The following is a 22,715-nucleotide window of genomic DNA, read 5'->3' on the forward strand; positions in this document are numbered from 1 at the left end:
TCTCTGAGACCTTCAACAGGAGGAAAGTGGAACTCAGTAAGTCCCATATGGATCTGACAAAGATGTTTGGGGTTGAGGATTAGAAATCTCCAAGTGTGGTTCCCCCTCCACCAAACCAAACCAAACAAAAAACAACTAAACAAAAACAAAAACCACAAAAGAAGTACTTGTATAGTGCAGTGATTGAGAGTTTAAGCACTGGAAAATTAAAGACTGGTTTCAAATCCCAGTTCTGCCAGTGTCTGGCTGTGAGAACGTGAGTTCCTCCAAGCTGAAGAGTGTACCTCAAAAATACAAATGGGGAAACAGGAAACCTAGCTCTTTTGACATCAATTTCAGCATAATTTCCCATTATGCTGCATAACCAGTGGATAACACAAGAGACTAGAGAAAAGCACTCTCAAAAGTACCTCCCTGATTTTTGTCCACAGTCCCTTATCTGAAACTCTTGTAGTCAACTCTGTTTCAGAATTTTTAAAATTTTGGAATTTATGGGACTTCCCTGGTGGCGCAGTGGATAAGACTCCGCGCTCCCAATGCAGGGGCCTTGGGTTCGATCCTTGTTCGGGGAACTAGATCCCACATGCATGCCACAACTAAGAGTTCGCATGCCACAACTGAGCCCGCCTGCCACAACTAGGGAGCCCACCTGCCACAACTAAGGAGCCTACGTGCCGCAACTAAGACCCGGCACAACCAAGTAAATAAATTTTTTTTTTAAATTTTGGAATTTAGAAAAGAAATATAGTTATATACCACATATATTATGTAACCATTCCTCACCCTCCTGCAGAAGTGTTAAGTACACTAACATTTTGCAGTGAAACATGTTTTCACATTAAGTAGAATAAAGACTATTAACCTTAGATCAGGTTAAGTTTGCAGTGAATTCAAGAAAATACTTTGTTTTCTGAGCGTTTCAGATTTTGGAATTACAGATAAAATACAGGGTATTAGAGCAGGGGTCCCCAACCCCCCGTTAGGAACCCAGCTGCACAGCAGGAGGTGAATGGCAGGTGCGCGAGTGAAGCTTCATCTGCCACTCCCCATCACTCCCCATTGCTCGCATTACCGCCTGAACCCCACCCCCGCTCCCCCCCGCCCCCTGTCCGTGGAAATATTGTCTTCCACAAAACCGGTCCCTGGTGCCAAAAAGGCTGGGGACCTCTGTATTAGAGCACTCAATCAGGTGTGAGCATGCTACCATCTTAACCCTTCCTTGCCAGAAATTTTACTACTCCTTCAATTTAGGAATTCCTTTTCTCCAGCGGGAACGATGGTACAACTAAAGAATGAGACAGGGTCTCCTGATAACATACAAGTTTATTAAGAAAACTCTAGGGATTTCCCTGGTGGTCCACTCGTTAAGACTCCGAGCTCCCAATGCAGGGGGCGCGGGTTCGATCCCTGGTCAGGGAACTAGATCCCGCATGCCCCAAATAAGAGCCCGCATACGCAACTAAAAAAAAAAAAAATTTCCACTTACCGCAACTAAGACCCAGCACAGCCAAATAAATAAATAAACTCTAAACCAACTGAGAAAATGAGAACAAAGGCAGAAAAAATAAGAGGTCTTGAACATTGATAAGTAGTGGTTACACGGCCCCTGCATTTGTGTACACCAACCCAACAACTTCTGTAAAAGGATGTTTATCAACTTAATAAACTTGCTTATAAATTTCTCCTTGCAACCTTCATTACTGCCTAGAAAACGGAAGGATGCAGAAGCCATCATAACAGCAAGATTGGGAGTCAGAGTGCTTCCAGCAAATCTGAAGTGCGACAGCAGGGCATAGGAGCAAGCCAGCAGCCCTATATAGCTCCTTAGCAAAGGAACCTATATTTTGCTGCATGCTTGCAAAGGTGAACTTCAGTCATCAAGAAAACATCGGGCTTCCCTGGTGGCGCAGTGGTTGAGAGTCTGCCTGCCAATGCAGGGGACACGGGCTCGAGCCCTGGTCTGGGAGGATCCCACATGCCGCGGAGCAATCGGGCCCGTGAGCCACAACTACTAAGCCTGCACATCTGGAGCCTGTGCTCCGCAGCAAGAGAGGCCGCAATAGTGAGAGACCCGCGCACCGTGATCAGAGTGGCCCCCGCTTGCCACAACTAGAGAAAGCCCTCGCACAGAAACGAAGACCCAACACAGCCAAAAATAAATAAATAAATAAATAAATTTATAAAAAAAAAAAAGAAAACATGACACTGTAATCATTATGCTGTTCGTAACAGTATCTATGAAGCATGGCTGTTTAAGCATTAAAGAAATAATTTAGAACCTTTGTTACCAAAATGCATCATTCCATACAATATTATATAGTAAAGAACCATATAAATTCAGTACATTAGAGGCAAATGAACCTAATTATCAAAACAGTTAATTTTTATACGTGTATATTTCTTTACATACAGTAGGTGCTTTGTACGCACTATGTATGCGTAATAACAAGGTATTTTTTATTGAAGCATGCAGACACAGTCCACATCGGCATGGACTAGCATTTTCTACTCCTAGTCTTCATCTCAAATACCAATTAGTGACACTGGGCAACTACGGCTACTACCATCAAAATATTCTCAACCTAATGGTCTAAACACAATTTCCTCTAAACATAAATACCTCTAAATAATCATACTCTAAGAATACTCTAAAATACACATTTCCTTTTGGAACTTAGGTATCAGGGTAAAATGAGGATTCTCCCATACTGTTTTTTCTTTAATGGTCTGTAAGGAAGACAAAATATTAGATAAAAGCTTAATGGAAAGGTGAATAAATAATTATTTTGCTAACTATTCTCATGGTAATAGTATATTTAAAGAAAATAAACAAAACCACTGGCCTCAAGGTCAAGCATATTTGGGTTTTCAAACCCTGGTCCTAATCAGTGACTTCTATAATTTCTGAACTTTAGTTTTCTAGTATAGAAGACACTGAGCCACTAACTTCCAGGGTTGTTGTGAGCATTATAAAAAAATAATGCCTAACAAGTTTTAAATGTTCAACATATTTCATATACCTTCAATCTTTCTCTAGGAATCTGTGCAGTGTGGGAACACCTACAGCAAAAATAAACAGTAATGCAAAGTCAGGATTCATGGCCAAACATAACTATTTATTATTTTTTTAAATAAACATTCAGTTTTCTTCCTTTAAAGAAAAAAAATCCTAGAATTTAAATATTTCCAATCCCGTCACATACAAGTCTGTATACATTATTTACATCTCTCAATTAAAACATATTACAGATTTTCTGACATTCAGTATCCCCTTTTATTTTTTAGTTTTTGCCGCACCACATGGCTTGTGGGATCTTAGTTCCCTGACCAGGGATAGAACTTGGGCCTCCAGCAGTGAAAGCGCCAAGTCTTAACCACTGAACTGCCAGGGAATTCCCTCAGTATCCCCTTTTAAAACAAAAACGATAAAACAGTTGAAGTCTGATCAAAAGTAACTACAATTTGAGTAATCTTGGCACAGTTTACAATATAGCGCCCATGTTGCATCTCATGTTTTAGATTCAGCTACTTTAATAGAGAGAAATTGTCCATCTCCATTAGAGCAGGATCCTGTCTTACTTATTCTCTGCAACAGTTGCACAGTGTGAATGCTGCCTCACGCTTCCATTTATGGCACTGGCAGTATTCTTCTGGTTTTGTCCTCAGAAATGATTCTATTAAAACTTTAAGTATTCTCATGTTTATTGTATTCTCTCTCAACCTAGATTTCATGATGCTGTTCCTAGATAATTTTTAGCAATAATGTAAAGGGAAAGTTCAAATAAAACAAATTTAAGTTTTCCCCACAAGATTAGTGTCCTTACCACCCTAGTAATGCATGTACAAAAGTAACAAATACAATTTAGTGGCTGTAAAAAACTATTTCTCCTAAAAATAGTTATCTCTGCAGAACAATTTAAGGAGAAAAGTGTTCTTAAAATGAAAATGCGAGAATCTATTTTACAACTTGCACAATTAAGTAAACAAAATAAAAATGAAAACGTGCAAACCTGTAAGAAACACCCGCTCATATAAGAATTTAATAATATATAACAGAAATTAAATATTAATAAAAGATTTAAATTTATATCTCTAGTAATCTCAGCTTCAGTGACGTAGTTTAAAGATAGCTGTCAACCAAAACAAACCAAAAATGCTTATGTAAATTGTATCATCCAAAACTTCAGCTGCAACCTTTGTATTGACAGCAATCACTTCAGAATCACTAACAGTGAGGACCTATATAATCAATCTGTTTTGTTTTTCGTGTGTGTGTGTGTTTGTGTGTGTTGTGAGATGGGGGAGAGAGGAGTATATGGAAAGTCAACACTAGTAAGGAAGTAATTTACCTCCAAGGAGAAGGAGATGACAAGTAAACATAAGCTTGGAAAGGCCAGTGATTTCACTATCTTTGAGGATTCTAATCCAAATTTTTCTATTGTATAGTATTACATGCAGAAAAGGAAATTTGTATCACACTTGCAAAACTGAGAGTACTCAGTATTTTAATCTGTATTTTCTCTCTTTTGTCAAAATTTAAGTATCAGTTCAGCTACAAATGGCAGACATGGAGCACAGTTTTACACCTTCAAAATGAATTTTTCTCTATAATTAGCCCATTAGGAGAGCCTCAAAAATTCAAATTGTCTGCAGTCAGAATTGTTATTATATCTTAAAATTAAACTTTTCCATAAATCATGAAATAGCTTTATCTCTAAACAGTTATCTCATATACCATTAAACTGATAGCTCAACAACTGTAATTCCTATGGTGCAACTTAATATTATGACAAAACGCTGATATTTAAATCATTTTAGGAGCGGTCCTTAAAGTATAGATCTAGAATAGTGTTTCTAGGAATTGGTATATTCTTTAATATCCCAGATAAGTTTCAAAATAAGTTAAGTTTTCCTCTTGGTATGCAGTGACATTTTCAAATATACTTCTTGTCTCATATCTTTTAAAAAGACATTCAAACTGTTAAAGTTATAAATCACATATGAAATGATTATACAACTTGAAATATTTTACTGTGATACACAGATTTAAATTCAGCATAATTAATATATAAACTGTATTCCAATTTTTTACAATGATCTCCAGTCTTGAAATTCAAATTGTTCATCTGCGTGAAAATAAGTTTAAAAAAAAAAGGCATGGAGGTAAAGGCTGCTGCTTCCTTAAGCTACTTCTATCTTAAATATTGGATCCGTTTTTTTTTTTAATATATCTTCAATCAAAACTACCCTACAGTACTCAAGACATAATCCAAAAGTGATCAGGGAAATGGACCAAAAATAGAAAATAAGAAAAAGACTTTGGTTTTTTAAACTATTATATTTAACTGTAAGGTATTTAAACTAAATTAAAAAAATAAAATAAAACTTGTACATCCAAACGATACTGCCTACTTCAAAGCAGTGACATCAGGAAACTATTTTTTTATTAAATGATGTTACAAATCAATGCTCAAAACATTCTCTTCTGCAAATTCAGAGCCTATGGCATATTCTTTTGAACTTCCTTAATAGTTTAGTTCTAAGAAAACAGCCAAAGTAGAGTTGTTTTCGTGAATGAGAAAGGTCATATTAAGCTTCCAGAAAAGTTTTCGGTGCAACTGAAATGATAAAACAGATTTTCTTGCATAGTCACAAACCAATTCTCAAGGCATCTCTGAAAGTGTTCCAGAAACATTACACCTTTGCAGCATAGCTGGAATAAGTAGTGCTCCCAAAGAAACTACTCTGAAGATCAACTCTCATTTGAGATGTTCAAGGTATGACATATTTATCTTAAAAGGAAGTCCTACAACTTAATAATCATATCTCACATATTTTACCATTTCAGTGGTTATCAAAAACTCTCTCAGAGAGGTTGTACACAAAGGTATAAAAGAAGTCTGTCATTTTGCTATTTTCCCCTAAGCAAGGAAAATGCTAATACATAAAATGCAGTGTGGTGATTACATGTAAAATATAAATATCCACATTATCTGTAATTCCTGAATATAAGAGATTGTAGTGCTTTATCTTTCCTGATAAGCCAGGCAGTAACTCAGTCTGCGACATATTATACACTAAACATATCTTTTCCTACTTAATTTTATGCTGACCATTTAGCATTTAAAAATGACAAAGGTAGGAAGAGATAGCAATCTAAAATCTTTCAATTTAAGGTAAACTGACCTCCAAAGCCTCTACCAGCTAACACATACTTAAAGTTTTAGTGCAGCCTAGTGCCATGGTTTTTATGGGAAACAGAATAATCAAGCCAGTAAACGAAAGCCAGGAGCACCACCTACAGCTAATGAAAAGATTATCACTCTGCTATTAATTTCTCTCCACCACCATTACACCGCCATTTAAAAGAATTATTAAAACTTGCTTCCTATCAACATTTAACCAAAGCTTTGTGACAATACTATGTTAACTTACTACTTTATATTTTATGCTTTCATCAGCAGATGAGAAAACCAACTTCTGCTTTATATCTCTATATGAAGAGCAGGGGGGAAATCATTATCCTGGTTATTTACAAATTAAGAAATCTGGAAAGAATCAAATAGACATTTATAAGCAAACTATGTTGTAAAACCAAGATTTGATCCTTAGTTTATAAAAGGCATCTTACTAATGCTCCTGGGAACCAAATGAATCAAAGCAACTTTGTATTAAGTCAGTTATTTCTCACATGCTCTGGTGTTTCCCTCTTTGCAGCCACGTAACACCATGCACAATGCCAGGCCTCTCCCTGGGAGAATGTCTCTACTTTGTTACCATATATACACATACATATTTCCTTACTTCCCAATACCTCTGTTTAAAGGAATACTCAGAAGCAGGCACCTGAGATTCTGGCACAGTGATAAGAAACTCCTATCTACATAGAGTGGAAAAGTAAGTCCGACTACTAAACATTAATTTATAATAACATTTGTACAGTGTACTACTGTACAAGGCTTAAATGAGCAAAAACAATGTTTCACTTGTCTCTGCAACCCCTTTATTACTAGGTTGATATGAAGTCAAATGCAGTATTGGAAGACTATTTGAATAATCATATGTTTCATTTTCCTAAATAGATAGGACCCCAAATCACTAGATGCCAGATTTTGTTTCTGCATCAACCCACTGTGGCTGATATTATACATTTGGATACTAAAAGATTTGTTTTAAGGAAATCAGCTAGTTCTCATTGCAGTTTATAAATAAGTATGACCAATGAATGTCCAATATATTTGCCTCTGCCAGGCTCTCCTGTTACTTTCCACTGTTGGTACTTGGAGAATGATTGCTAGAAATGAGAAAAAGGCAGTTCCTACTGATCATAATTGTAATGGCATTAAGTTGTATCACTATTCTACTTGTTAATGGCAAAAACAAACTGATTTCATTTTAGATTCTTTTCTACTGTTTTTAGTCTATACAATTTCAGAGTAAGATTTCTATTCTACAAGGAAAAAGGTATGTTCCTAACAAAGGAAGAGTATATATTTCTAACTGAAGGAAACAGATTTACCAGAAGTGACAAAATTAAAACTGGAAGTCTAAAATGGATATTTCACAAGAGTAAAACTGAAGTGAAAAATGTTAACATTTATTTTAAAAACTAAGTTTCTGAACTTTTTACTTATGGGAATAGTTCACTAGAAAGTCATGGCAAAAAAATAAAATAAAAGTTAATAACTACTACTTTAGCACTTTCATTATCTGATATCACTGCAAAGAAAGATTTCCTTTCACAGTGGAAAAATTAGAAGTCAGAATGCTTCAAGTTGGGCCTATAACAAGTAAAGAAGGTACTGTATCATTTTAAAATGACAAACACCAGCTCCATTCACTGAATGGAAATGCTGTAAAGTGATCAATTTCCCCAAACAGTCCTTAAATTCCATGTTTATGTCTATATCTAAAATTAGTAATTTATTTTTAACTTCTCATGGAAGTTGATTCCTACAAGGAAGTCTCTAAGACTTTGCTTACAAGATATTGATTAAAATATTCATGCCATTCTATTCAAGAGTTTTGAGAAAGGACTTTCTTGAACTTGACTCCCCGTACTTAATCCCATCTATAACGCACCATTCAAACTAACCCCCTGCAAACAAACACACACTCCTATCACCTCTTCTTCAAAGTAGAAGGGGATTCTGCAGATTTATGGCTCATTTGGCAATTGCTAAGAAACCTCACAGTTCAGCATCATCTCTGAAGATGGCAAACCTATATATAACCTGAATTTTTACACCTACAGTGCAGCTAACATGTAGAAAGAAGCCAAAATGTAATCGGTATTACATTTCAACATCTTCAAGTTTCAATATCACAGATATCAAGAGATGGAAAAGACCTGCTTGTAGAACTTTAAGCATCTGTTGAACAGAATTACTATCAATATCAAAAATAATTAAGAAATACTAATTTTTTTGCTCTACATGCACACCTTTACAAACTGTGTTTCTTTAATGTAGTAAAAGCTGGAGATCACCAATTTAGGTAAACTATGGCTTTTATCAACAGGTATTTTGAAACATGCATCAGTAAGTGCCGTGGGTAGTAATCCTAATATTGTTTCAAGCCCTGTTCAGTTCTATGTCTGTGCTTTGCACCTCAGAAATGAGCCTGCCAAGGCACTTAAAAACATAAGACTTCTGCGGACTTCAAAAATCAACCACAATTTACACAATGGAGAACCCCCATCCATCAGCAGTCCAATCAATAAGCATTTCTTTCAACATATAGTATTATCAAAAATTCCCCAAGTTAAAAAAAATACTGTATGCCACTAAGACAAAATTTACCCCTAACAAATTAATAGAGAATGGTTCTTGCCTCCCTCTAGCAATAGTATATGGTTTCATTTATTCAGAATAAAGAAAAAGGAACCCAAACAAGCCCCCCAAACCTAACATAAAAACAACCAAGATAAAAATAAAATAAAACAAAATCCAAATACACTCCACACAGCTTCATTTGAGGAATAATTTGCACACATCTGCATCCTTTTATCTGTCCTTTGAGGTGAGTTTTTCAATCAGTTCCTGGAGTGGTGCAAGTTCTCTTCTGTCAATAAGGTTGAATTCCTATGTATGACAAAGGCAGAAGAAATAGCAGAAACACATTATTTACATCTCACTCCAAATCAGATTTCCATTAACATTTGTTGGAAATTAGCTTTTAAAGTAAATAAAAGTCAAATCTTTTTTTCAAGAAAATTTTTTCTATTCCCTACCTCTGTGTCTTAGGCAAATCACTTAACCACTTCTGATATTATATTTTACATCTGTAATAATATTAGGGTAAATTACCTCATAAGATTATTACGGGGACTAAATGTGATACTGTATGTTAACCACTTCATGTAATCCCTGGCACAAAGTAAACGCTCAATAAATGGGAGTTGCTGCTTCCTGTTAAAAGGAATAACCAGGGCACCATTTAGATATAGTCAACCAAGCAGGGATCAAAAACAATCTCAGGCAAATTTCAGCATTATATGAAGAGTAAAAAAGTTAGTTTATGTTATTAACTAACGTATCTGCGAGCTACCATATAATGTGGTATGAGAATAACATGAATAATGTGGAGTCCACAAATGATAAATAAATCCTGTAAAGAACAAATAAGAAAGCCTGGATTTAAATTGTGCTTCTTTAGAAGTTCTACCACTGTCATTCTGAAATTCAATTATGAACAGATTTCCCCTGAACTATAAATTATAAGGCTAATAAAAAGTGGCTGTTGATACTTCTGATCTTTTGATATTCTGCCACAGTGGGGCATTCTGAGCTCACAATTTCACTCATTTATTAGCATCCATCACGTGCCAAGCACTGCAATAAGTACTAGGAAGAGGCATTAAGGGGCATTCAATAGCAAGTCTACCACTAAGACTTGTGGGGTCTGGACCAAGAGCACAAATGGATATACATCACATGACTAAGTTACTGTATTTTACATTAAGCTAATATATTGTTATATATGTTCGATTCTCCTACCTTAACAAACACACCACAGTAGCCAGGAAAGCAGATTCAAATTTAGAATTCTTAAGACTCCTCAGTCTACACTGGAAAGTAGTGACATGAGGAGAGCCAGTCCCTGGCCCTCAGCAAACCTCCCTGATCCACCAAACCGCAGCTCCATCCTGTACTTCAATGGGTCTCACATGCAGTAGTGTGGACACCCTGACAGGCTTATAAAAGCAATGTCCACACACACTCACCAACAGCTGCCATCTGGCTATCCCTTAGGTCTGGCTATCAGAGATATGACCTTCCCTTAAAAGAACGGACCAAAGGAAAAGATCCATGCAAACCCTGGCAATACACTTTAGACCATGTGGGCAGGGAATTCTGAATCTCAGGTATCCAAGCACATACCAGAAGGGATCTATGTAGGTATGTTCTTGGCCCTATGGAATTCTCACTCTGTGGGGAGGAGTATGGGGAAGGGCCAGAGCAGAACTTCTAAATTGTGAGGCCCAGGGCAGAGGCCACTCTTCACTCAAAGAAGCGGTGATACTGTATAACTAATGGACCCACCTTTAAGAAGGTCACAGTGTCCCGAGCTGTAACTAGGCTCAGATGTGGTAAATGCAACATATCAATCCCTTACTATTTGCTAGGAGTTGGGAGATACAGTGTACTTTAAGATCATACAGTAAGGTAAACCTAAACCTTCTGGTGGGAGAATATCCTCCCCCAAACCACTAAAGCCTCAAGCAATCATGTTCTGCCTAAACCAAAGCATAGATGCAAATTTTAGGATAACATTTTGTTTCTATTGGTGTCTATAGATGGGATACCATAGTAAAATAATTGCTCAGGGCAACAGTTTTGGCAAGTTACTATCTCCTAAAATTTGTTTATATAGGTGAAATTAAGATACAAAATGTGTGTCCTCATTATGAGGAGTGTATATAGAGGGAAAATAAACACCTTTTTCTTTGTGGAGATGGGGCATGGGAAAGGTATTTATAAGTTTATGCCCACAGATATACAAAAACAACACAGATTCAAGCTTTGGACTTCTCCTGCCTACCATCTCCCTTCTCCAAACTCCACCAAAAAACAGCTGCTCAGCTTATGCATTTCTACCTCTTTTTCACTCCTACCTTTTACTTCTCTAATTATTAAAGCAGGACAAGAATAGCCTCACTCTTTTTAGTCTACATCTCTAAGGCCCATTCTCTGAGAAATAAAGAGAGAAGGAAGAGGAGGTCAACTAAGGATTCAGATCAAAAATTAATGGACCTCTGGAACTTCAACACTCTTTGGGACATTTTTTTCCCCTTTGGAATAATGGACAGTACCTAATTCAAAAATTACTCAGGGCTTCCCTGGTGGCGCAGTGGTTGAGAATCTGCCTGCCAATGCAGGGGACACGGGTTCGAGCCCTGGTCTGGGAAGATCCCACATGCCGCGGAGCAACTGGGCCCGTGAGCCACAATTACTGAGCCTGCGCGTCTGGAGCCTGTGCTCCGCAACAAGAAAGGCCGCGATAGTGAGAGGCCCGCGCACCGCGATGAAGAGTGGCCCCCGCTTGCCGCAACTAGAGAAAGCCCTCGCACAGAAATGAAGACCCAACACAGCAATAAATAAATAAATAATTTTTTTTTTAAAAAAAGGAAGATAATTAAACCTTGACCCTTCCTTTAAAAAAAAAAAATTACTCAGAATATATGGTTTTAAATAGGAGGGAAAAAGGTATGATATTTAGAGTCCATTTCCATGGCAAAGTATGCTAAATAAAGATCCAGAGCAGACAGGAATTGAGGGTTAACAAGAGTAGGAGGAGTGCTCAAGACCAAGTTCATCTACATGTTTACCAAACTAGCCAGGTTCTTTATTCAGCGGCTCCATTATGGACTGTTAACTGAAGCAAATCCAAGGTAAGACCTCTCAGATTCACTGTAGATTTGCAATGGAATTCAGAAACCAAAGGCCAATCTTTATCATCATGGCAAGTATTAAAGGGGATGAAGACTAGAGAGATATAGCGAATTGTATCCTGACAGTATGGATGTAGTATTTACCTCAAAACTCTGTAGATAACTGCTTTTTCTGAGCAAAAAAGATCTCCTAATCCAACTTACCTGGACAAAAAAAATAAAGTGCTTGAAAGATGTATTGAGATGTGCTTCCTCCTGAAGCTGGATCACAGGGTCAAAATGCTGATGATAAATGTGAGCATAAACCCTAAAGAGGCGTTTGAGTATAGTTTTTGCCACAGACATGAAATTCTTCGGAAACGGGACACCTAGTAAATAGATAAACAACCCTCTCTATTAACAAGAAGAGAACAAGGCATTATCAGCAAATGGCAATATAAATTACCAAGACAAGGCTGAAAATAAGAAGTATTTATGAATTACTACTTAAAATACCCATTGTACTTTTCAAAAGTTCTCAACATATCATGAATGAAAATAAACTTCAATGCTTCTATGGAATAAGAATTTGTCTTCAGTTTAGCCCTTTAGGCCTCTAATATACCACCACTTTACCAAAATGAAACAAATAGATGTCTAAGATGGTAATGGAGCTAAAACGTATACTCAGATCCTCAGATTTCTTACGCTGAACACAAATAATGTATTACTATGTTTAGTTTTGTTTAAAATACCTGCAATACATTTTCATATTTTTTTCTATGGAAATTATTTCATTACTACACCAGGTCTACATTTACCCTGAAACTAGCTGCAGTCTCAGTTCAATTAGAGAGACTTGTTTTATGAATTAGAGCACTTTTACAGCATTAAACAAATACAAAACTAGAAAAATACAGAAGTCTGCATCCTTTGTTAAAGTGGCTAAATGATCCAGATTGGCAAAACACAAGGCAAATACTGGTACTACTGGGTTCAATGTCATCACATTGCCTACTGCCCGTTTAAAAATATTATAGATCACAAGAAAACATAAGACATTTTGGGGTACACAAGTGTCTCCCAAAATGAAGGGACACTATATAAAATAGTATGCTTACACTCTTCAAAAATGTCAGTGTCATGAAAAGACCAAAAAAGCCTGAGAAATACACATATTCCACATTAAAGGAGGCTAAAGAGACATGACACTGAATGAAAACAAATGTCAAAGATTTTCTTTTAAAAAAAAAAAGATTTTCTTTTGCTCTTAAGGATATTACTGGGAAATTTTGAAAAATCTGAATAAGATTTGTAAATTAGACAGTAGTATTGTACTGGTGTTAATTTCCTGATTCTGACAGTTATACTGTGATTTTCTAAGGAAATACACATTGACGCACATACAGATAAAGGTGCATCATAATTGCAACTTACTCTCAAACAGTTCAGGAAAAAGAAAAGAATGTGGAGTGGGGAGGGAGGGAGAGAGAGAGAGAGAGAGAACGCAAATGTGTTAAAATGTTGGCAACTAAAAAATCTGGAAGAAGGATACATAGGGATTGTTTGCACAATTCTTACAAATTTTCTAGAAGCTTGAAATTGGGTTAAAATTAAAAGTTAAAAAATATATTATGAAGATAAAAGATAAGATGAGGGCACTTATCCCAAACCATTACTATGTATATAAGTAATGCAGTCTTGAAAAATAGACCTTTTATTACAAAGGCTCCAAAGTAGTTAAAGCATTCAATGAATGTGTTTAAAACAAGCCATAACAACAGCAACTATTTACATTGCTGACTCCTCTACTATATCCTTCTCCCCAAAACTAAAAAAGCATAAAATACAGTCAAAAAGTTGAAAAAGAGCAAATTCTTAATTTTTTCAGAAAACACAGTTGTAAGGAGTTTGACACACTAAAGTCATATGAACTGTCTAAATGTAATTTCCACTTGAAAGGTCAGCCCTTTAAAAGGTCAGTATATATAAAAGTCACTCAGTTGATAACAGGCCAACCTGTCAAATCTTGTTTTCTTCTCACCTAGTCTGATTTCACAGCCTGCAAGGTTCACACCGTGGGTCATGAATACAAAAGCCCTCTTTGCCACCAATATAAGGTAAAACTGTTTTGAAGTCATATAAACTCCCTTCCTAAACAAGAAATGGATATGACTGCAGCAGATGATACTGGTTGCTTACCCAATGTCCAGTCTCTTTTTTCCCCAACACAGGCCAGATTTGTTACTATCCAACATATACCGATCTTCTTACTGTTTAAAATTATAGGGAGGTTTATCTAATGTTCATGATAAACTTGGTATGAAAAAGATAGATACTTTCAAGTACATAAGATTAGCAATATTTTGATGGGTATGGTAATCTAACATGGTTAGATTTTATCTAAACTGGAATAGAGAGGCAATAAGCCCTAGAAACGCATGAAATTAGAGATAAATCATGATGGATCCCAGTTAAACAATTATACCAATTTTTGATGGAAATAATGTCTCATCATCCAACTGGTCCTGAACCCAAGTCATCAGGTAATCAATGTACTTTGGTGCAGAGCACTTAATAGGCTTCTTTATGTTTGTTCCATCTGCCCAATGATACTCATATCTGTATTAGAAAGATAAAAAGTACACAGAATATCAGTGTATACCTATATATAATGTGTATATTTTTATATTACATATATATGTTTATTAGGAATGTATTCAGGACATATTTTACTCTCTTCCTCCAAATAAAGATTTTTTGCATTTGGCACTTAAATTTAGCATTTTTAAATTGCTATTGGACTATTTTGCATTTATCAGGATACAAATTAAGCAGATCCCACCAAACCCATTTTTTGTGAGCTTTCCTTCATACATAGCAGTTATATTTTAGAATCACACATAGTATAAACTGCCATAGTAGAAACCCTAAGTTTACTTCCCACTTCTATGATGACCATCTTTAATCTTTATGATTATTGTTTTCTTCCTCAAAAACCATTTCTCCTTACGCAGTACAATTCTTTTTAACTTGGGGCTTTAAATTTTGGGTTAAGACTAGAGAATGACATGGAAGCGCCTAAGTAAGATTATGAAAAAGAGAATGATTCAGTATTTGAGTACATTTGGTTGAGGAGCTAAACGTGCCTTTGAGGAAAATTGGCAACCCAAATAAAGATGCCTATGGTATCTGGGTATTAACCAGACACTATCCTTTGGTATAATAAACATTTAATGTACACCTACCATGTGAGAAATACTGTGTCAAGGAATACTGTTCTTGAACAAGGGACACTAAAATGAAAGACACTTTCTCTGTTCTCAAGGAAAAAGACTAGTGGAGAAGACAGACTTGTAAATGAGTATGTAAAAACAGTACAACAGAATGCTAATGGAGTTAATTAAACAAACACACACACATACAACCACAACCTGATTTTTAAGACAAGGAGTAAGCATGCAGCTGAAACTCCATGTACTAAATTATCTAAACTGAACTAGCATTTCGTTTTTTAGTTTCTGAAGGTTACTTCTGCCACTTAGCTTCTCTCTTTGAATCAACTGTGTTTTTATAATCTTGTCCCAGAGTTTGGACTGACATAATGATAGGTGATTAAGCCTAGCAAAGGAGCTGGAAGAAAATATAATGGAAAAATACTACAGGCTATTTTAAACAATGAAAACTATCTTGAGATAGGATAACAATGATGCTTTCTACTTAATCATAGTTACTTACACTTGAACAGTAAATCTTAAACAGGATACACCTGAATAAATATTCTGACAGCATACCAACCCTGGGAAACAGGGATGAATGTCAAGTCTACTTCGAAAGTCTCCAAGAGGAGATTCCCCAGCATTTCTTGGCACCCTGTTCCACTATTTAATGACTTTCACAGTCAAGAGATTCTTCCTAACATAAAACAAAAGTCTCAAGTGTGACTTAAGCCTCTTCTTGTTCGAGCCTCTTAGGAGATAGAGAACATGAATGGTAGGACCTCTGGCCATCATTACTTAGTAGTCTTCATTTAAAGACAGGAACTCATCCATGTTTTTTCCCTTATGTTATGAAGCCTCAACGTTTTTGCATTTCTCTCACAATCATGTTTTTCATTTTGTTAATGATCTCAGGTGTTCCCTATTCATTTTTAAATGCAGAAGTCAAAAGCAGGCACAGTAAACCAAAAATCATTTTCAATATCCTGAAGCTTTATAAAAAATACTAATATTCAATGTCCTAAGGTTTTTTGAAAAATAAAACAACTGTATATTGCTTATACTTCTAGAGTTTATTAACTATGATTCCCTGATTCTTTCCTTTTCTTTTGTCATGTTTATACTTATGATGACTTCATCTTCTAACTCTATTTTGCACCCACTGATTTTTTTATTCCACCTTTGACAGACCATTGTCTTTGAAATTTATTTCTGTCATCATGGTATGAACTTATAAACTACAAATTCCAAAATGTTCATTTGTTGGTTAATAATGATAATAAATAGTAACTGAGAAACCACGTCAAGAAAAAAAGTGCAAAGAATACTAACAGGTAGAGTCTAAACAACATGCTACCCAATAACCAGTGGGTCCCTGAAGAAATCAAAGACGAAATCAAAAAATACCTGGAGACAAATGAAGACAAAAACATAACAATCCAAAATATATGGGATGCAGCAAAAGCAGTTCTAAGAGGGAATTTTATAGTAATACAAGCCTACCTCAGGAAATAAGAAAAATCTCAAATAAACAATCTAAGCTTATACCTAAAGTAACTAGAAAAATGGAACAAACAAAACCCAAAGTTAGTAGAAGGGAATAAATCATGAGGAATAGAGCATAATTAAATGAAATAGAAACTAATAATAATAATAATAATAAAATAAATAGAAAAGACCAGTGAAACTAAGAGCTGGCTCTAGGAAAAAATAAACAAAATTGATAAACCCAAACAAATAAAATCAGAAATGAAAGAAGAGAAGTTAGAAACAATACCACAGAAGTACAAATGATCATAAGAGATTACTACGAACAATTATAGCCAGTCAAATGGACAACCTAGAGGAAATGGATAAATTCCTAGAAACATGCAATCTCCCAAAACCGAATCAGGAAAAAATTGAAAATATGAACAGATGGATTACCAATAATGAAACTGCATCAGTAATTTTAAAAAAACCCAAAACTCATAACAAACAAAAGTCAAGGACCAAACAGCTTCACAGGTGAATTCTACCAAACATTTAAAGAGTTATATTACCTATGTTTCTCAAACTATTCCAAAAAAATTGAAGAGGAAGGAAAACTTCTGAACTCATTCTATGAGGCCAGCATCACTTTGACCAAAACCAGACAAATCACCACATAAAAAGAAAATTTCAGGCCAATATCACCAATGAACATAGGTGCAAAAATCCTCAACAGAATATTAGCAAACTGAATCCAACAATACTTTAAAAGGATCATAAACCATGATCAAGCAAGACTTATCCCAGGGATGCAAGGATGGTCAATATCTACAAGTCAATCAACGTGATACACCACATTAACAAACTGAAAAATAAAAATCATATTATCATCTCAACAGATACAGAAAAAAGCCTTTGACAAAATTCAACATCCATTTATGATTAACAAAAACTCTCAAAACAGTGGGCTTAGAGGGAACATACTCAACATAATAAGGCCATATATGACAAACCCACAGCCAACATTATACTCAATGGTGAAAAGCTGAAACCATTTCCTCTAAGATCAGTAACAAGACAAAGATGCCCACTCTCACCATTTTTATTCAACATAGTATTGGAAGTCCTAGCCAAAACAGACAAAAAAAGGAAATAAAATGAATCCAGATTGGAAAGGAAGAAGTAAAACTGTCACTGTCATTGCAGATAACATGATACTATACATAGAAAATCCTAAGGATGCTACCAGAAAACTACTAGAGATCATGAATGAATTCAGTAAAGTTGCAGGATACAAAATTAATACACAGAAACCTGTTGCATTTCAACACACTAATAGTGAACTATCAAAGATAAATTTAAAACAATCCCATTTACAACTGCATCAAAAAGAATAAAATACCTAGGAATAAATCTAAGCAAAAAAGTACAAGACTTGTACTCTGAAAACTTTAAGATATTTATGAGAGAAATGGAAAAACACACAAACATATGGAAAGATATAACATGCTCACAGACTGGGAAGAATTATTATTTTTAAAATGACCATACTACCCATGGCCATCTACAGATTCAATGCAATCTTTATCAAAATAACAGTGGCATTTCTCATAGAACTAGAACAAGTAATTCTGAAATTTGTACAGAAACACAAGACTCCAAATAGCCAAAGCAATCTTGAGAAAGAAGAACAAAGCTGAAGGTATCACACTGCCTATTTCAAACATACATACATATAGTATACTATAGCTATACTACAAAGCTATAGTAATCAAAACAATATGGTACAAGCACAAAAGGAGAAACACAGATTAATGGAATAGAATATAGAGAGCCCAGAAACAAACTTACACTTAAATGGTCAATTAATCTGCAAAGGAGGCAAAAATATACAACAGGGGAAAAGAGACAGCCCCTTCAATAAATGATTTGTGAAAACTGGAGAGCTACATGCAAAAGAATCGAACTGGACTACTTTCTCACACCATGTACAAACATAAACTAAAATAAAAATGAGGGACTTCCCTGGTGGTCCAGTGGTTAAGACTCCACACTCCCAATGCAGGGGGCCCGGGTTCAAGCCCTGGTCAGGGAACTAGATCCCGCATGCCACAACAAAGAGCCCACATGCCACAACTAAAAGATTCCACATGTCGCAACTAAAGATCCTGCATGCTGCAACAAAGATCCCGCATGCCACAACTAAGACCTGGAGCAGCCAAATAAACAAATAAATATTTTTAAAAATAAATAAATAAAATAAAATAAAAATGAATTAAAGATTTCAATGTAAGACCTGAAACCATAAAATTTCTAGGAGAAAACTCTTTGAAATCAGTCTTAGCAATATTCTTTGGATCTGTCTTCTCAGGCAAGGGAAATAAAAGCAAAAATAAATTAATGGTACCACATTAAACTAAAAAAGTTTTGCACAGTAAGGAAACCAGCAACAAAATGAAAAGGTAGCCTACTAAATGGGAGAAGATATTTGCAAGTGATATATCCAATAAGGGGTTAATATACAAAATATACAAAGAACTCATACAACTCAACATCAAAAATAAATAACTAAATAAACAACCCAATTAAAAAACGGGCAGAGGACCTGAATAGACATTTTTCCCAAAGACATACACATGGCCAAGAGACACATGAAAAGATGCTCAACCTCACCAATCATGAGGGAAATGCAAATTAAAACCACAATGAGACACTTCTCACACCTGTTAGAATGGCTATTATCAAAAAGACAACAAATAACAAGTATTGGCAAGGATGTGACAAAAAGGGAACCCTTAAAAAAAAAAAAAAAAAAAGGGAACCCTTATGCACTGTTGGTGGAATTGCAAATTGGTGTACCCAGTATGGAGAAAAGTATAGAGGTTCTTCAAAATATTTAAAATAGAACTGCCATAAGATCCAGCTATTTCTTTTCTGGGTATTTACCCAAAGAAAACAAAAACACTAATTTGAAAAGATATTTGCATAGATGCAAAAAGATAAATGTTTTTCATTGCAGCATTATTTTCAGTACCTAAAATATGAAAGTAATTTAAGTGTCCATCAACAGATGAATGAAGGAGATGGGGGGGGTGTATACACACACACACACACACACACACACACACACACACACACACACACACACACACAACGGATTACTTAGCCATTAAAAAAAAAGGGAAAGAAATCTTGCCCTCTGTGACAACGTGGATGGATCTAGAGGGTATTACACTAAGTAAAGTAAGTCAGGCAGAATAAAACAAACACCATATGATCTCATTTACATGTGAAATCTAGAAAACAAACTCACAGATACAGCACACAAAAGGGTGGTTGCCAGAGGGGAGCGGGGTGGGAATAGAGCAAAATAGGTGAAAGGGATTTAAAGATACAAACCTCCAGTTGTAAAATAAATAAGTCATGGGAATATAATATTCAACATAAGGAGTATGGTCAATAACACTGTAATAACTTTGTATGGGAACAGATGGTTAGTAGACTTATCATGATGATCATTTCATAATGTATGGAAATGTCAAATCACTATGCAATACACCTGAAACTAACATAATATTGTATATCAACTATATTTCGATTTTAAAAAATATTTGGATAGAGAAGATTAAGCAAACAGAAGAAAGGCAGGATGGAGGACAATACAATAGGGAGGACTATAAAGCTCAGGCTAAGGAATCTGGACTCAAAATATTAGTCATTGGTAAATCACTGAAGGAGATGCTAAATACAGAAATTATAAGGTCAGAAATTTTCTTCTTATCTAAGAACTGTATGACAAAGTAAAAATGAGAACTGATCATGAATCATGTCTTACTTTGGGCCAGCTGACATCACTGGACAACTTTCTTCTGTACAAAAATCTGTGATTGTTCCATAAAGCATGTTGATCTGATTGAAGAAATCTACAGCTGCAAAGCAAATATCAGTTATAAGTAAAAAGTTAAATTTTAATTTTACTCAAACAATCTTTTATTCCAGCAGAATCTCAGATCTATCAGTGTTCTTTCCTCAACAAAGAACAGAGGAAAAGAATACAAACAAACAATATTTGCCTCACTGAATTTAGGAGCTTCTGTTCATTAAGTGACTCCCTTAAGAGAATAAAAAGCCAAGCAAGAGTGGGAGAAATTATTTGCAACACATATGATCAATAAAAATCTTATATTCAGAATATATAAAGAACTTCTATAGATCACTAAGAAAAAGACAACACCGTAAAAAAATGTGAGACGGTTTCTGAGTCTGTTGGTTATCTCTCCGGAAAAGAATAAAACTTGACTCTTCACTCACACAATACCTGAAAAGCAATTCCAAGTGGATCATACATCTAAATGTGAAAGGCAAGACAATAAAGTTTAAAAGAGCATAGAAAAATATGTCCATGAACTTTGGCATGGAAATATTTCTTAAGAAGAGCACAGAAAGCACCAATCATAAAGGAATAGTTTTCCTTATGTTTCACTGGAAAACTGTTATTCCTTGTTTTTTTATAATTTTTATGCTACTCATATTTTTTTTATATTGACCTCAAAGCCAACAAGTTTATTAAATTTACCTATTCATAATAATAGTGGTGGTGTAGTAATAAAATCACGGTCTTTTGGTTTTTCAACATTCATTCATGTTGGCTATGAACATAAATGTTGTTTCTTCCTTTCCAGTTATTATTATCTTTTATTCTTTTTCCTGCCTTACTGCATTGGCTAACACTCCAGGAAAGTGGTGATGGTGGCTAACCTTAACTCATTCCTAATCTGAGAAAAAACTTCAACATTTCATTATCAAATATGATGTTTGCTGTATCTTTTTTGTAGATATGCTTTATCAGAAAAAAGTTCTCAACTTTTACTTCGTAAGTTTATTACAAATTGATTTTAAATTTTACCAAATGTTTTTTCTGCTTATACTGAGATGATCATATGATTTCTTCCTCTTCCTTTATTTTGGCTAATGCAGTGAATTACAACTGATTTGCAAGTGTTACGCCAACCTTGTATTCTAGGAATAAGAACAATTTGGTCATGATGTGTTATAATTTTTAAGTATTGCTAGATTCAATCTGCTAATATTTTTATTAGGATTTTTACATCTAAGTTTATAAGTTAGATGACCTGGTTTCCTTTCTTATATGTCCACATAGAACTCATAACACTAGTATTTTCTCCTTTCCACATAAAAGCTTTAGAAAGACTGGTGTTCTTTCTTTTCTTTTTAAAATTGAAGTATAATTGATTTACAATATTTTATCAGTTTTGGGTGTGCAACATAGTGATTCAATATTTTTATAGATTACACTCCATTTAAAGTTATTATAAAATATTGGCTATAGTCCCTGTCCTGTACAATATACGTTTGTAACTGATTTCTTTTATACATAGAGGTTTGTACCTCTTAATCCCTTACCCCTATCTTACCCCTCCCACCTACCCTCTCCCTACTGGTAACTGCTAGTTTATTCTATATCTGTAAGTCTGTTTCTGTTTTGTTATATTCATTCTTCTTTTTTTATTTTTTAGATTCCACATATAAGTGATAACATACAATATTTGTCTTTGATTTATTTCCCTAATCATAATACCCTCCAGGTCCATCCATGTTGTTGCAAATGGCAAATTTCATTCTTTTTTATGGCTCAGTAATATTCCATTGTGTGTGTGTGCGTGTGTGTGTGTGTGTTTGTATAAACCACATCTTCTTTATCCATTCATCTGTTGATGTACACTTAGGTTGCTTCCATATCTTGGCTATTAGCTTCCATATGCTGCTATGAACACTGAGGTACATGTATCTTTTCAAATTAATGTTTTCATTTTCTTAAAATATACATCCAGCAGTAGAATTGCTGGATCATATGGTAGTTCTAGTTTTAATTTTAAGAGAAACCTCCATATTGTTTTCCATAGTGGCTGCACCAGCTTACATCTCCACCAAGAGTACACTGTAGGGTTTCCTTTTCTCCACATCCTTACCAACATTTGTTATTTGTGATCTTTTTGATGAGAGCCATTCTGACAGGTATGAGGTGATATCTCATTGTGGTTCTGATTTGTATTCCTCTGATGAATAGTGATGCTGAGCATCTTTCCATGTGCCTGTTGGCCATCTGTATGTCTTCTTTGGGAAAATGTCTGTTT

General features: G+C 35.2%; 1 protein-coding gene across 1 annotated transcript in view; it reads right to left on the bottom strand.

The window, feature by feature from the left end:
• Window positions 1-3,095: 3,095 nt before the first annotated feature.
• MOB1B (MOB kinase activator 1B) overlaps window positions 3,096-22,715 on the bottom strand; it is a 66,214-nt gene continuing 46,594 nt past the window's right edge. Inside the window, exons 3-6 of the mRNA XM_007193575.3 lie at window positions 20,396-20,489; window positions 14,361-14,494; window positions 12,098-12,261; window positions 3,096-9,083 (exon numbers count right to left, since the gene is read on the bottom strand). Of these exons, the coding sequence (XP_007193637.1) occupies window positions 9,006-9,083; window positions 12,098-12,261; window positions 14,361-14,494; window positions 20,396-20,489 (470 nt within the window). The 3' untranslated portion in view covers window positions 3,096-9,005. The remainder of the gene's footprint in view (window positions 9,084-12,097; window positions 12,262-14,360; window positions 14,495-20,395; window positions 20,490-22,715) is intronic.

This window comes from Balaenoptera acutorostrata, chromosome 5, assembly GCF_949987535.1.
Source record: "Balaenoptera acutorostrata chromosome 5, mBalAcu1.1, whole genome shotgun sequence".
Taxonomy (NCBI): domain Eukaryota; kingdom Metazoa; phylum Chordata; class Mammalia; order Artiodactyla; family Balaenopteridae; genus Balaenoptera; species Balaenoptera acutorostrata.